This window comes from Pseudochaenichthys georgianus, chromosome 7, assembly GCF_902827115.2.
Source record: "Pseudochaenichthys georgianus chromosome 7, fPseGeo1.2, whole genome shotgun sequence".
Taxonomy (NCBI): domain Eukaryota; kingdom Metazoa; phylum Chordata; class Actinopteri; order Perciformes; family Channichthyidae; genus Pseudochaenichthys; species Pseudochaenichthys georgianus.
Genome location: NC_047509.1, coordinates 27,930,452 through 27,947,271, shown reverse-complemented (window position 1 = coordinate 27,947,271; position 16,820 = coordinate 27,930,452). Strand labels below are relative to the sequence as shown.

General features: G+C 40.9%; 1 protein-coding gene across 3 annotated transcripts; it reads left to right on the top strand.

Moving 5' to 3' along the window:
- Positions 1 to 6,214: 6,214 nt before the first annotated feature.
- On the top strand, positions 6,215 to 16,803 carry borcs6 (BLOC-1 related complex subunit 6). 3 transcript variants are annotated; one of them, XR_011643602.1, is made up of 8 exons: positions 6,215 to 6,377; positions 7,560 to 8,161; positions 8,459 to 8,645; positions 8,782 to 8,964; positions 12,920 to 13,083; positions 13,184 to 13,267; positions 13,568 to 15,418; positions 15,899 to 16,803. XR_011643602.1 is itself a non-coding variant. In XM_034087233.2 (7 exons), the coding sequence occupies exons 1-7, from the start codon at positions 6,218 to 6,220 to the stop codon at positions 13,691 to 13,693; spliced, it is 1,500 nt and encodes a 499-aa protein (XP_033943124.1). In that variant the 5' UTR covers positions 6,215 to 6,217; the 3' UTR covers positions 13,694 to 16,803. The 3 variants fall into 3 exon arrangements, 2 of the variants coding, with proteins under 2 accessions (XP_033943124.1, XP_033943121.1); XM_034087233.2 differs by having other exon boundaries at positions 7,560 to 8,155; positions 13,568 to 16,803; XM_034087230.2 differs by having other exon boundaries at positions 13,568 to 16,803.
- Positions 16,804 to 16,820: the final 17 nt, after the last annotated feature.

Here is a 16,820-nt window from a genome sequence, read left to right as displayed (position 1 = left end):
GTATTTTTCCCCTTCGATTCGGAGAAACAAATATTTTTTCGGAGTAAAGGATGGCAGAAGACACTACACTACCCAGAATCCCCAGCTATCGTTTGGACTACACCATGTGCTCTGTTTGACAAACCCCGTGATAGTCCTCAAGCTCTGTGATTGGAGAGTGTGCTCCGAGGGTTACCGAGCCTCGAACAGCACTTGAAATGGGATGGAACCATGGCAGACTGTTCAAAACTGGATTTGAACGGGTCCACCGCGTCCTCCCCCTCCCCCACCCCGTCCCCAGAACTACACATGCTGGCTATTCTGTTTCGCAACATGTTCTCTATGGCACGTCTCTACTGGGAGTTGTAGTTTTAAAAGACGTTTTCGTATTTCCCATAATAAGAAGTTGCAAGTATTAAACTGTGTACATCCCTGGAGGTTTAGGGGACAGGAAACACTCACATTTAAAACATATAATTAATAAATGGGTGAAAATTGCTTGTGCCCATAATGGGCAGTATTAATATATATATACCCACACGCCAGCTAAGGTCAGAAGAGCTTTATTTAACAGCTGGACTTATGTTTGTGACCCCTCCTGTTGTTAATTGATAACATTACATTACATTAATTGATAAGCCTGAAACATGCACTTGTCAAGGTTCAGAGGCACATTTTGCAAATATGGCAGTAGCCATCGATCAGCTTAAGATAAGATATACTTTATTGATTCCAAGTTGGAACATTTGCGTTACATCAGCATGTGTAACAGTTAAATATGCAGTGGTGTTTATTTGTAAATCATTTAGTATAATCACACAAATTCTGTGTTTTATATTTAACAATTCTGTGTTCTTTATTTATTGATTGTTCAATACCTGACAAGGCCGGAGATGAAATATCTGCATACATCTTATAAGAGTATAATACATTATGTATAATATCAGTTAAAATAAGTGCTTCAACATAGTTGACATTGCTGGAGGTATGCACACATATTGATAGATGTCTTCTAATGCACTATTGAGGAACCTGCAACCCAAGTTTTTCATTCAGTGCAGAACTACACCATAGTTGTGTAGGCCTATATGATATGTCAATAAACCTTAGAACATCTTGAAATCTTGAACGGGATGTGCAAAATAGTCATTATATACAGTCTTTAATTAACTATTAGTAGAGAATAACGAGTAATGAATATACTTTATAGGGATCGTATTATATCTAATAATAAAAATAATGAAATTCAATAACATGCTTTAACCACCAGGTGTCTCTTTATATCATCTGTGCACCTTTATGGTGTAAATACAGCCTATCTACCAATTGGATCAAATATAAAAGTGAGCCGAATTAGTGTTGATACTGCAAGGAGACGTATTGTGTGAAAAGAAATGTAAGATGTTGTTTAATGGCTGATATATTTATGATCCACGTCACGTTTTCAGTTCCTCATGTTTGTCTAGAGGTCTTCTCATCAGGGCTCTGTAAATACAGAACTACGGCAGATATGTAATATTTAATGCAGCCGAACCGTGTATTACAATGCCATTATGTGATGACTTTTAAAGAGAAAAGCAAGCACACTCGGAATAAGGTATTATTTTATTTTTTAAAAATGTTTTCGGTCTGTTTCCGGTATTTGTTAATGACGATGTGCTCTGAGATGTGAGACTGGAATTGCACAGGGGAAAATAACATATCTTTAGATGCGGATTGTGTTAAACTAATATGTTTGCGCTGTGGACCAACACTATACATTGACGGGGAAGGGGGTAGCAATAAAGATAACACCATTAAACAGTTACACAACATAACAGAAATAATATCGATAGCAGCGTCACAAGCAAATTTCACCCATTTATTAATTATATGTTTTAAATGTGAGTGTTTCCTGTCCCCTAAACCTCCAGGGATGTACACAGTTTAATACTGGCAACTTCTTATTATGGGAAATACGAAAACGTCTTTTAAAACTACAACTCCCAGTAGAGACGTGCCATAGATAGAAAACATGTTGAGAAACAGAATAGCCAGCATGTGTAGTTCTGGGGACGGGGTGGGGGAGGGGGGACGCGGTGGACCCGTTCAAATCCAGTTTTGGACAGTCTGCCATGGTTCCATCCCATTTCAAGTGCTGTTCGAGAATCGGCTTAACCCTCGGAGCACACTCTCCAATCACAGAGCTTGAGGACTATCACGGGGTTTGTCAAACAGAGCACATGGTCTAGTCCAAACGATAGCTGGGGATTCTGGGTAGTGTAGTGTCTTCTGCCATCCTTTACTCAGAACAAATATTTGTTTCTCCGAATCGAAGGGGAAAAATACAAAGCATTGCACACAATTTAAGCCAATCAATGTTGTGTAATTAACAAGGATAATCTGGTGTTTTTTAGTCGATGAGTAGTGCATATATCACTGTAAAATCAATCGACAGTAAGAGGAATACTTACATCCGGGTGTACAATTCTCCGTTATCCAATGGGAATGGACGCTCACATTGCCTTTAAGGGCAGCCAACACAAACGAATGCCGTGCTTCCATGAGCATCAAATCCCGACGCAGATGGGAATACATTGCAATCAGTTGAAAGCTATTTGCGTCCCTTTATGACGCTGAAGGAGCCTAGGAGCGTCGCAATTGGACGCCACGGACACTGACCAAACGTCGCTATTGGACGCTTAGGGAGTGAGAGTGTGTTGCGCAAACTAGACACCATTTCAATAAATACATTGAATTTTTAACTCATTTGTATCAATTTATCCTTTGAGACCATGAAGAACACTCATAACTGTACTTTTCGAAAATTCTATTTTTGTTTTGGCATGTGAGCAGTGGAAACTTGTTCTAATCACTGCCCAAACACAGTTAATCTTTTCACATGTTTACATTCGGACGGAAACAATTTCAAGCTTTTATGTGTACTGACTACTGAGAGGTCATTTTGGTTTCTCTTTACCAACCTGACCACAGTATCAGCACTGTAATGGTTGCCTTAAGAGCCTACATGTTTCTTGACTCGAGGAATGGCGGAATTGGTCGGTCGGTCGACCACTTTTAGATCAAAAATATTTGAACACATACTGGATGGAATTTCCATAACATTTGGTACAGATATGTAAGGTCACCAGAGGATAAATTCTGATGACATTGGTGATCATCTGACTTTTTATTCAGGCCACTGACCTATCATTATCATCTGTACTTTGTCTCTACTTTGTTTATGTTAAGCGCTAGTTAACACATGTTAGCATGCCAACACACCAAACTGAGATGGCAAACGTCACTTCTCAACAGAATTTTTTCATTGTCAGTGTTAGCATTAGCATTTAGATGAAAGCACTTCTTTGCATAGCGCAGTCTCACAAAGTTGCTAGCATGGCTGTAACACCTGACACAAGCTCAGTTATCATGGAGAACCAGCAGTGGTGTAAAGCAGGTAAGAAAGGTCCCAGTGCACTCAATGAGTTGACCTAAAGACAGTTTGTTACTGATTTTGAGACACTCTTTGGACTCTTTTTGCCCGACCCAACCGGCAGCTGAAAGGAAATGGCAGTAATCAAAATACCCTGATGACCTTCTCACCTATTGATCTGTTTTCTGCTCTTTCTCTTCTTCTTGCAGCTTAAAGCACTTTCTTTCAATCTTAAAATCTAATATTCCTTCTCCAACCTCCAAAACGTATCTCCATCTTCTCCACACATTATTACCAAAAAGGTTCAGCTCATTTAAAGTAATGCACCAGCACTTACTGTACAATGATTTGGCTTATTTGAAGTAAATGAGCATTCAGGTTACTAGCTGTTTCTTGCTGAGTTTGTATCATTAAAGTTGATTGCACTTATTGCAAGTCACTTTGTATAAAATCTGTTAAATGAAGTGTGATGTAATGTACTGAAGTGGTGACTCAAAATGGATTCATATTTATTGGAATGTTCTGTTCTCTCCAAAGGATTCAATAAAAACACACAGCATGGTTGGAATGCATCAAATACAATCGGCGTATAGGAAACAATCAGTCAGGAAGAGCTGCTTTTGGAGTTTGCCACAAAGTGACTCATTTGATGGGGTTCGTGCACTTCACCACCGTATCCCTTTCAGTGATGCTCTCACGCTGGATAAAACTGTCTGCTCAAGCTTGAGATTTAATTTTACAGTCAAATGCCTCAACGTTTTTTAAGGACTTCACGGTTTCTGAGTATGCACACACTTCCACAGACTTCTGTATTTGATGATGTCCTTCCCCCTGACTTGTAACCACTGGATCTTCCGGTTGAGCATTCTAGATGATTGCATTTTCATATACAATAGCAAAAACAACCTTTCTAAATGTCCTTGAAGTTCCAATTCAAAGCTAAACCTTTTTTTCCTACCACAAGCCTGACTGGACATCAATACCCAAAAAAAAAATACTGAAGATGGTCTTGAATTTGGAAATACCCGTGGAAACCTTCTGTTGCTTACACAAAGAACATTTTCATGTCTGTGTTCCATTCAAAGTTAAATGTGTTTACCACGGATACACGCCACTTTAGGTCAAACTGATCTATGGTATTTAAACAAAAATAATGATGTTTAAAGTTTGGCTAATATAACATGAATACTTCCTGGTTTTGTAAGCTGATGAGTTTTGCACAAGAAAGCCGTGTTTGTGGCTGGAAGGATAAACTGTCTCCGAACTGCTCCTGAACGGCTATGCAATTCATATTTGTGATTAATAGGAATATGATTTATGGACCGTCACTGTTATTTTGGTTAATAAAGTGCAGCATGCAGTCTACAGCTTTTATTATGGAAACCCCGCATCTGTTTGAAGGCACATGCTTTCACTTTGCTTTGCAAGCCTCATTTTCCTAAATGGTGCCTTTCTGGTGGCGGTTACTTTAAAAGCTTCCCTCTGCCAGTATTCTCATCACAATGAAAACTAAAATGTGGTGACGGTCGTAGTGATTTTTAAATGTGCTATTCTCTGGAAATCATTCGCTTATTTCAAAGGTCTAATTGCCTTTAGGTAAATATCTCTCACTTTGATGTCTGGCACAAAAGCAGAAGGAACAAATGAGATAAAAAAGCCAAATCACCACAGAGAGAGGGAGCAGCTGGCCTGCATGGATGGGCTAGATTAGAAATGTTACGAGATCTTTAGATGTGGTAACAGTGTGGTTTTTGAATCCTCTCTCCTCTGCAGCAGCAGTGTTTGTCATTTCTGTCCAATTTAAAGGTTTGAAAACCACAGAGGCTGCCCAGCTTCCAGTTTGGAGGAAAAGCCAAGCAGAGCCAGGACCTTCTCATTATTTAAACCCCCTATCCAGTCTGTGAACCATCAATTCAAATCATTTCAAGCACGTTTCATCAATGGTTTATGAGACATAAGAACAGCAGTGTTGCCTCTGATTCAATTACACACATTTATCCTGATTGTCTTTTGTAGACAGGAAACTGACTTTAATAAGGACTGGTATTGTTAGGAAGACTATTTGTAAGACCATACTTTGAGCATAATGTCGCAAAAAGTGATTTTATGTTTAAATACATAACAATCATATTCCAAAATGGTAAATTCTGGGAAAATCTTCAAAGAAGTATCATGTTGTTAACTGTATTAATTTATATTTATATATTTAAGTCTATTCGGGATTCTATTAATTCCCAGCTTTTCATTACATTGAAATGTTGTCATTGTAGAATGTAAGTCTTGAATGGTCATCATACCTTCTTAGAGCTTACAAATTGAGCAGAATGTGTCTGAAAGACAGTTACTATAAACAGCATGCAATCAACACTTTGCCCCCTTTGAAGAGAGGATAACATATTTAATTGCAAATTGGCTGTTCGAGCAACTTAAAATTACATTAAGACACAATCAAAACAGGATCTGTAAAAGGTATAACAAGAGATACAGCTTTCACTCAAACTAATTAAAAAAGTTTGATATATCCAATAAGTCTTCTTCTTTTCCTTCTTACTGCCCTCACCAAGTGGTCAGATTCAAACCATTAGCAGAAACTGCGTCTTTACATTTATTATATGAAATAACCAAAATTCAAATATCCTTTGGAAGGATGTTTTCTGAGGTACAGTGGTGTTTGTCTCCATCTGTGGGAGAACAGAGTTACATGCAGGATGAACCTTCATGGTGTGGATAGAGATACACTCAGCCAAAGCAAGAGAGAGTTAGTGTTGCTTAGCACAAACCAGAGCTGCACTTGTAAAAGTTAGTTCTGATTTACATACTGCTATGTCAATAGAAATGAACATGCACACAAGAAGATTGCTATTATTTTGCATCAAACGCTTTTATTTTTGCAAGGCGGAACTGTTCCCTTCAGATTCGTGGGGGGGGATTTGCTGGTCGGACTCGGTTGTTGCTTACATTTTTCGGAACAGGAACTACACTGGTGAGTGTTTTATTTATTAAATGATGTTCTCTGCAACTACTGTATAACCTTATTAATAGATACGTAGCGTTGTTTACAAGAAGGTTCGTGTTGTCGTGTAAGAGTGTGCGAAAATAGAAGACGTGCTGTCAAAGCATTGTGGTATAAAGGCCTGGACAGCTAACGTTAGCCGTGCTAGGCGGCTAATGACAGCAGCACATCAACTTCCTCAACGCTGGCAGGCAGCCCTTTATGTCTTCTTCTCTTCTTTGTTCCTGTTTGTTTGTTTCGCACTGTAGTCTTGACCCACTTGCCTTTGCTCAACCTCCAGGGGCGTTGTTTACTAAAGGCTTGAAAATGCAATGCAAGCTACTGTAAACAACAAGTAAGTTTGAGTCCAAGCTAATGCTAAGCTAAGCAACCTTATTACGTCATTTCAGACCTAACCGAAAGTAACTGTAATCCATAAACCTGTCCATACAACAGCTACTGTTGTGGTTCAATAGTGTATACCACAATGACATTAATAGGATACAATGGAACACAATGATAAGGTGTATGCCGATATATCCGTTACTTTAGCTAAATAAAAGTAGAATCTCTTTTTCAAATGTAACCTAGCCAACAGGGCCTCATAAACACTGATGGAACAATAAACATAAAGAATACCAACAACTGCCACACCCCAGCAATGAGTACCACAATGTCCAGTAAATATTCAAAACAGGTTCAGCTTTCTAAAACGGTGTCAGGGGGAAATTCAGGAGCAATTACATTGTGCAAGGGTCACATTTTCTCTCTGCTCTAAAATGGAGTATAGTCGACTTAAAACCAATTTGATTTCATGTATTTTCTTAATGATAAACCAGAGGCATGCCAATTCATGAACCGCAGCATTGTTAGGTTATGGTTACATTCGTTTCCCAACACTTCCTTTTTAAGAATATAAAAGTTGTGTTAATAAACTTCTCTTGCAGCAGACTATAATGTTTCCTTTATTCTATCCCTGATCCAGTAACAGAGAAAGGGTTAAAAATGAGTGAGTATTACATCTCAGATACCATTAGCAGTGGTCCTTTATAACCATAATACTCAGCGGCCCTATTAAGCAGTGGTTCATAGAAGTATGGTAACTCTACCCTAATTGGATAATGGATTCAATATAGATGTAATAATGTCTAACAGTCTCTATCCCTCCCCCAGCAGGCGGAGGGATGAGTCTCTCCCCTGTGATTGTCACAGACGTGCCAGAAACAGCTAATGGGGATGTGGCCCCCATCTCTTCAGAAAACGGCCCTCACGATCCGACCTCAGTGAAATGCGGGGGCAGCAGAGTGCCCTGTCCTGGAGAGGGATCAGAGGACACTGACAACCACGTAGAAGTGGAGAACAAAGTTTACGATGGCGAAGGCTGCTTGGACTCAGAGACATTGAATAATGGTAGAACATCTCGTTTATCGTTACGCTCTTCTGACGAGCCGGACGCCTCCCTCCCTGCTGCCACGTGCACAGGAGACTCAGAGGACTCCGAATCTGGCTCCAAAGACACAGATATTCATGAGGCCTCTAACACTGGAGGGCCTCCTGGTGCAGCTCTGCTGTGGGACCCTGCACAGCGAGCACACTTCAAAGAGTTACCTCCCCGAAAAGGCCCTGCCAAGTCGGACAGACAGCCGAGGGAGACGGACACCGACAGCCGAGACGAAGAGGAAGATGGAGAGAAGGAGAAACAGGATGAAGAGGAAGATGAGAAGAATGAAAAAAAGTGGATTCATCAGCGAGCAGGAGGGAGAACAAGGGTAGAGGTGATTATATTGTCCTTTAGCAGATTACATGTACCAGCAGGAGCAGATGGATTTAAGAGATAATACCGGTCATGAGATGTAATGAACTCATCCTGAACAAAGGTCAATTTAAGTAAATGCTTTAGAGCCTTTAGGAATGAACTGTTGGCTTTAAAGAAGAGTGGATCATAACTCTAACGCTTAAGGATGATAGAGAAGAGATGTGAAGCTTTAAAGCTGGTTTCATAGTGATTTGTCAGCATCATTGAATAAGCAGAAATGTAACCGTTCCTCTTTACTTCCTCTCCTGCTTTTCAGTCTTCACGACACTACTCCTCCTCCGCCCCTGGTCCCAGCACCTCGTCCTCTTCCTCCACCCCGCCTCCTCTTCTTCCCTCAGACGAACTCCCCTGCCCCCCCCACGTCATGGCCCAGGTCTGGGTACGCAACGTCCGGGGCATGCAGGACAGCAAGAGCCTGGATGAAATCAGCCAATCGTGTGGAGGTAGATTTGATGTTGTGTGTGTTGCAGTGTGGCTCATCCCGTTAGTGTATGTAAGTGAACATAAACATTTGGAAATCAGTCATTTCTGGAACATTTTTACAATTGTATCCATCCGTTGTTTGCGTTTTTTCCTCAGGTGGTTTGGGGGCCCGGGGAGGGGGCAGAGGGGGCCAGTCAGAGGGCCGACGGGCCACCATCTCCTCGGCTCTGGAGCTAGAGGGGACGGTCCACCAGGAGGGGGATCTGACTCACTTCATCTGCAAGAATCTTGAGCAGAAAATCAAGATGAGCTCCAAGCCCAGTCTGGACTGCAGCGACTGTAAGTATGAAGCTGAGGCAGAACCTTAAACGTGAATTATAATAATCCTTATATGGAAAGGATTTAGAACTCCTGTAAGTGTGAAGAGAAGTGTAATAATGTAAGTGTATTTCATGTACTGTTTACATGTACATTTGTGCTAAGAACGCGTGTTCGTGCAGTATATATACTGATTGACATAGATGATATGCGTGTTGCCTCTTTGTACGTTGCTTTCATTACTGTGTTTTTCAGGAGGGTCTAACAGATGAACTGTTCAAATTGAGGTTTCAGAAATGTTTTTCACAGGTTAATAGCATTTGGAGAGGCAGTGGGGCTGAAACAGCAGTCAGATACACAGACACTTTTTCCCTGCAGAGGATTACACGCCGAGTCAGCCACTCTTCATCATTTATTTATAACTTTGGTCATGTCTTACCCAAAAACAGTAACAGAGAATCGATGCGCAATCTTACCGAATGAATCGCTGTGGCTGTCGAAGTGATGCTGACATTCATCATCTGAATGACTTTAAGGAGGATGATGTGATACTGATGTATGACTGAGATATATGGAGTCCATGAAGAAGTCCACTGTGAACTCACCATAGCTTTGTTTGAAGATCAGTGCAGCAACTTTATAACAGTCAAAAGCTTGTTGGTTGGACCGTAACCTTGAATGATTACATGACATTTGGTTTTGTGGTAACAGTGCAAACACAATTGAATGGAAGTTGCAAAAAAAGCATCAAAATGTTTGCGACTTGTTCAATCAGATAGATTATCTGGTGCCATATTTATTTATTTATTTTTTAAACAATATTTGTATTGAAGTTTTCAAATATGGACATTACACATACATACAATAACGAACATTACACATACATAAAATAAAATAACGAACATTTGACATACATGGTCAGTCTAGGTGGCAGATACAGTATAAAATCAAATGAACAGGCATGTAAATAAACACAGGTCAGCATACAGATGATACAGAACAAAAATCTGAAAGAATATGACGTGGGCTACTACACTGTAGAATCGTATTCCCGTTGCCCTCTTTCCCGCGCCGGTCTTTGGTGTTATTAATCATAACATTACATTGCATTTAGCTGACGCTTTTATCCAAAGAGACTTACAATAAGTACATTCGACCAGGAAGACACAACCTTGAAGAAAACAGAATCATAAAGTACATCAGGTTTCATAGAGCCAAGTATTTCAAGTGCTACTCAACTGGCTATAGATAAGCCAGTCCTTTATTAGTATATAAGTGCTCTGTTAGCAGTTCTTTGTTAGTAATTCTATCGCTCGAGGTGGAGTCGAAAGAGATGAGTTTTCAGTCTGCGCCGGAAGGTGTGAAAGCTTTCTGCCGTCCTGATGTCAATGGGGAGCTCATTCCACCATTTTGGAGCCAGGATAGCAAACCCACGTGTTTTTGCTGATGGGAACTTGGGTCCCCCTCGCAGCGAGGGTGCAGCGAGTCCTTTGGCTGATGCAGAGCGTAGAGCACGCGCTGGGGTGTACAGTTTAACCATGTCCTGGATGTAGGAAGGGCCAGATCCATTTGCAGCATGGTACGCAAGTACCAGTGTCTTAAAGTGAATTCTAGCAGTTACCAGAAGCCAATGAAGGGAGCGGAGGAGCGGCGTGGTGTGGGAACATTTAGGAAGGTTGAAGACCAGACGAGCCGCTGCATTCTAGATGAGCTGCAGAGGTCGGATGGCACATGCAGGTAGACCAGCCAGGAGGGAGTTGCAGTAGTCTAGGCGTGAGGTGACGAGAGCCTGGACCAGAACCTGCGTCGCTTTCTGGGTCAGCTGGGGACGTATCTTCCTGATGTTGTAAAGCGTGTATCTGCAGCAGCGGGTTGTAGCAGCGATGTTTGCAGTGAAGGACAGGTTGTTATCTAGGATCACACCCAGATTCCTTGCAGTCTGGGTCGGGGTACCAACAGAGGTGCCGATGTTGATAGTCAGGTCAAGAGTGGGACAATCTTTTCCCGGAAGGAAAAGCAGTTCAGTTTTGTCAAGGTTGAGCTTGAGATGATGAGCGGACATCCACTGAGAGATGTCAGCTAAACAAGCAGAGATGCGTGCGACGACCTGGGTCTCTGAGCAGGGAAAGGACAGAATTAATTGGGTGTCGTCAGCGTAGCAGTGGTATGAAAAACCATGCGGGCTAATGACAGATCCGAGCGAGTTTGTGTACAGGGAGAAGAGGAGGGGACCCAGAACAGAGCCCTGAGGGACCCCTGTAGTTAATTGACAAGGGTCGGACTCGGACCCTCTCCAAGTAACCCTGTAGGTAACAAACATTATTTGTAAGAAAGTCCATGAAGCTCCCCCAGATATTTTTGAAAACTGCCAGCTTTCCTTTAGTAATGTATGTTAGTTTTTCTAAAGCGACACACATGCTGACAGATCCTTAAAATATTTATTCATACTAGGTTTGTTCACATTTTTCCATTCTATAGCTATTGCCCTCTTAGCTTGTAAAAGACACAAGTCTATAAGTGCACGCTCACTCTTCTTAGAAACAAAGTCTTTTGGATAAATACCCAGGATGCACAACTTTGGCTGACGAGGGATTTTCAGTTTTGTTATCTGGTTAATCATGTTAAGAACCTCCTTCCACAAACTATTTGGTGCCATATTTATACTGAAAAAGTCTTAGTGTCTCTCTTTTGTTCTGCAGGTTTTAGTTTAGCGACCTATTCAGCAAAGTCTGGGTTGAGAGACACTGTTTAAGTAGACTACATCATTATATTATTTTAAAGTGGCTCTTTGACCTCTAGTGTCATACAATTTGAAGGACATAAAAAGGGATTTTTTTGAAGGAGAAACCTTTGCTTGAACAAGGAAATCTCAGGTTATTGAATGAAATGAGTCTTATCATTTCTTAGAGTCCTCTCTCTGTGACATTTTTAGTTGAATAATTAAATTGTGATGAACTCCGTTTGCCCTTGCTCTCTCCTTCTTCCCACTTGTTCCTGGTGGATTAAATTAGCCTCAGTCTGTTTTTTAATGAGCAGCAGAGGCCCAGAGGAACTGAAACAGAGATGGTTTTTGAAAAGGTCACACATTCACTGCAACGTCGGAGATTAAATCACGTCTATAAAATCACGTCTATAAAATCAGCAGGTTGTCTGTGAGTCCAGCAGGTCCATTATCAGCCATCTGTCCGGTCACATTTTCCAGGAGAAAGACGCTGAACCGCTGTCCTTCACTCAGAGGAAAGATTGGAGGGTCAGGTGAACTGGCCACTCAATTTAAACAGAGCGACACAGTCAATACGCCCTCTGTGGCAGCTCATTCCCTCTACCTGCTGATTCAATTAGGAGGCATGACTCAGACTGTGTTTGGACTGGACTGAAACCTGCGTCTTCCTCCTTTGGGACACTTCTATTGTGTGTATTCCAAAATGCAACAAGGCACATCTGTTCTTTTAATTCAGTGCCATGATTTGTTTTATTCTGTTTTGGCAGAGCAGCTGTTTCAGTAAATATGAATAATTAATCAGATTCTTTTGACTTTATGTGTGTGTGTGTGTGTTTTTATTTGATCTATTTTCCTAGTTTTCTTGTCATTTCTAAAGCGTTCCTATCATGCTCTTTTGGGTTTTTCTTTCTTGTAGTGTGTTATAAAGGTTTTTGTGCATGTGAATGGTCTGCAAAGACCCACAACTCCCTCCACTCCTGAATCGCTTCCATTGTAGTCCTTTGTTAACTTCTGTGACATAGTGACATCACAATGTAACCCTCACATTTCTATTGGCTAGTTCTCCAATACATTGTATGTGATAGGCTAAGGGACGGGACATCTATTAGTGGTTGACCAATCGCAACAGAGCCAGCCAGCTAACCAATCAGAGCAGACTGGGCTTTGTAATTCACTGTAGAGGCACAAAATCAAAATATGAAACCTTAAATTGAGCATAATAGGCCCCCTCATTTTGTAATTTCTTCTTACCAGCGGACTGTTCCGGTCCCATTTACCGAAGCCGGGGGTCGTCACGGAGACCAGCAGACATCCCCCCCATTGATCCTGCTGTCCTATTGGATCTTGAGAGACACACCCAGGAAGTGTCGCACAGCGTGGAGATGATGATGCGGAGCCTCAATGGCACCATCCAGAATGTGAGTTGGTATAAAATGCATTGGGCTTCTTTTCAGTGTCATCGCTCACTATTGGATTTGTGTAACAAATGTAACTCTGTACATCTGTGTGTTCATCCAGATGACGGCTCTGAGTGTGGGCTACATCCAGACCTACAGGGACTCAGTGGACAGCCTGGGGGAGTCTGTGGATATGAGCATAAAGGTGACACTGTGTGTGTATGTGTGTGTTTTCTCCATTGACAAAAAAGGCTCTAACAGAACGAAATAATACACTTTCACTACAAAAGAGGTTAAAACATTATCTTAATTCTTTATAAGAATAATGTTGTTAATAATTTACTTTAATTCTAGAAGCAATGTGCCGTATACTCAAAGCAAAAGAAAGGCAGAACTGAGCACACTTATTCATCACATTTTCATTCATTGAATAATATCCTCATATGGTGCTGTCTATAAGGCATCATCTTTTTTTATCGCTTGCTTTGTGTGTTCCTTCCAACAGGGCATGTACACACTGATGGCTCGCTGCGAGGAGTTGGACCGCTCCATGCAGCCCATACACACCCTGGCTGCACAGATCCGGGACATCAAACGCACCCTGGACGCCCTGGAGGTGATCTGCAAGTAACCCCGCCCGTCCGGTACGAATACACACTCCACCTGCAAAGATCTGACACCAAGCACATCCTGAGCGAGGCCATCTGCAAGTAAACACACGTTCCTGCAGGTAGCACACACACACTGCAGTGGGATTAAGTGCACCTCTGGATTCTTGGAACCATTGCCACCAGGAATTCTGGATGATTGGCCATCATAGCCCCTCCGCTTGTTCATCATTTGAAGTTGTTTGTCTCGTGAGATTGACTAAATAGCGCTTGATTTATTCTCGGGCCGAGCTTAATCCTCTTTTTTTTTTTTAAAGAGCACCCACACTTCCCCTTATGAAGGTTTCGCAAAACTAAATCTGACAATTTTACTTGCTTTTGGGACACTTGGTCAAGTTCCTTAACACATACCTGTGGAAAAAACACACAAATACAAACAGATACGTTGAGTATGTGTGGCTGAGTGCTGCCTTTCTCCACTTTACAGCCTGAGGAGTATTTTGTGTCATTATCCGTCCAGCCCGCTTCGTTCAGATTGCACTAGTCGTTCCTCCCCACATGGGGGCGATGTTTCTCTCTCTGTCACTCTCTTCTCATATGGAGAGGCCAGTATGAACTGCTCAGAAGACACTTGACTTTTGCACAGGAACAGAAAGTCTATTTTTTAATCTTATGCAACAAAGATCAGATTCTTTCACTGCGGGCTAAATGAGGGGAGGGAAGCATCATGTCTGTCTGTCTGTCTTTTTAAATGTTTATTTATTCGCTTTTCTCAGTGTGCATGCTTTTTCAACTACACTGCTACTCTGTGTCACTATGAACAGACCAGTACAGCCAGATTTGTTCACAGGTTGCCACTGAACAGCCCACCTGTAGCATTTGGAGTTCTAACTCAAATGCTGCTTGAAGGTAGTTACTAGTCGAAGGTCATGAAAGTGTTTTCTACTTAAATTCTCTCAGACTATTTATCAATTAAAAACCGGTAACCTTTAATTCAAATGTCTGCCTTCCTAATTTAAAGCTATTACCAGCCATGTGTCATTTGGCCTTGAAACTTTCCTCCTCTGCGCCAATGCAAGCTGTTTTCAAGCACATAACTGGAAAAATATCTCATGTAGCCGACAACAGTGGCTTTAAATGTTTGAAAAGCTCTTGGTACTCATTTGACTTTTAAATGTCATCAAAAGTAAAAAAACTATTTGTGCAATGCTGATAAATTCAGCCAACTGAAACCATTGAAAATCGAATTGAATTTCCAGACATGGAGGTAGCTAACAAACCGCTCAGTGTCATTAATTGGGTTGTGTTGTTTTAGCTTTGAATTAGTCAATGGAAAGAAATGATATTTTGTATTAGAAGAACTCGGTGTCAAACACATTTTTAATCTATTAAATGTGGCCAATATTCAACCAAATAATATTCCGTTTTAGGTTGTGGCTGTAACTGTACTTCTGTTAAATGGTGGATTCCTTCATTTGGAACATTGTTTATTTATATCTCATCCCCTAGGTTTGTGTTCGAACCTAGGGGCGAAAATCCTGTAAATGAAATGTAATCAGTGAGGCTTCTGACTGTACTGAACAGTCAAAAAGAAGCGAGCATTACATGTCTGTGCAGCATGTCCTAGCATTTGTTTTCTTCAACACTGAGGAGATTGTTTGAACAAAAGAGGATCTGGGAAACGGCGCTGGAGTCGGGACAGAGCCTCCGCATGGGAACTAACGTGGACTCTTATCACGTTCTATGAAGTGAGTATTTATTAATTTACTTAACCGACCAAAAACTATTTGGAGCATTATACTTAATTTAATGAAAATACTGCAGTACGTCTGTCATTGCACTGGTGGTAGATAATTGTACGCGTTGTAGGTATTACTGATGGATTTGGGGATTTTACATCAACAAAACGTTTATCAGAGCAATACTGCAAAGCAGAGTAGTTACACTTTTTAACCTTGGCTCTGTACCTGTTAATGTGTTTTCATCTCTGTGGGGAAAGATAATGTGATTGGCTTCACAAATTAAATTCTGTGTGAAATCTGCTCTTCGTCTGCTTGTCACTTCAGTTGACCTTTTTGGCAAAAGTTTGTGAAAATTGTCGGGGATATTATTAAAAACGAAGATGACCATCTCTTAAAAGCCCACAATAAAAAAATATATTGATCCTGATTCCCTTGATTTAACTGTAATTTCCTCCACATTGTGAAAATGTAAATGCTCTCTTCCAGATAAATGTCCAGTGGACCTTTGGTAGATTTTCCACGTGAGAAAGGATCCTTGAGCTCTGGCAGGAAATATCCTTGTTCATAACCAGTGGCGAGCCGTGACTTTTATACCTAAGCCCTCTGACCCCCACCCCTTCCCTCAAAAAAAGAGTTATTACGTATAACAGCGTATACTTCGGAATATCAAAACAACGGGCCGGGGTGCAAAACTGAAAGCGACCCTCTACCACACAAAACAACACCTGTAAATAACCCAATTTGTGTTCTTTGAAATTGAAAAGGATATTGCATTGTTTGTTACTTTCGTTGCAGTTGTATGTCTTAAGTGTAATTTGGCATGCTTTTATTTTGAAGGTGAGTTTACGCTGTTGACAGGAAGTTGTTGTTGCTATGGAATCAAGAAAAGCTTCACAGCGGGCAGAACTTGTCCTAAAGTCCGCGATAATAAAACCCACCTATTTAGAGGGAAGATATGATTGGTCAATTGTACTGTCATTTGACATTACTCTCTCATTCAGTTACTATGCCCTCTGTGAATTTACAGCAGGACCACCAAGCTCTCCCGTCTTCACAGTAACTCGCAGGAGCTTCTTTCATTTAACCCTTCACATTCAAACAGAAACTGAATTGGCAGATTCGAAGGATTTATTTCTTTGGAAATGTTATTTTAAATACAATTTAAATCAAGTTATTTTGGTAAAACTAATGAAAAATATAACAAAAAAAACCAATATATTTTTTAACGTTTTTAAATATTATTTTGTAGAATATCTTAGGTGGGCCTAGAGGGCCCTGACGGCTCGCCACTGTTCATATCTCATAAATGTATGATACACAAATGTTCTGTTGTACAATCAGATGCACCTGTGTACATATTTCTTTCTGTAACTAAAAGTGATTTAGATACCCTTCGTCTTGAGTGTAT

Excerpts from the sequence above, each read along its gene's own strand:
- borcs6 (XM_034087230.2), top strand. The coding sequence starts at position 6,218 with ATGTCAATAGAAATGAACATGCACACAAGAAGATTGCTATTATTTTGC. Across the intron at positions 8,162-8,458 it reads GAGGGAGAACAAGGGTAGAG|TCTTCACGACACTACTCCTC; the intron begins GTGATTATATTG and ends CCTGCTTTTCAG. Across the intron at positions 13,084-13,183 it reads TCAATGGCACCATCCAGAAT|ATGACGGCTCTGAGTGTGGG; the intron begins GTGAGTTGGTAT and ends GTGTTCATCCAG.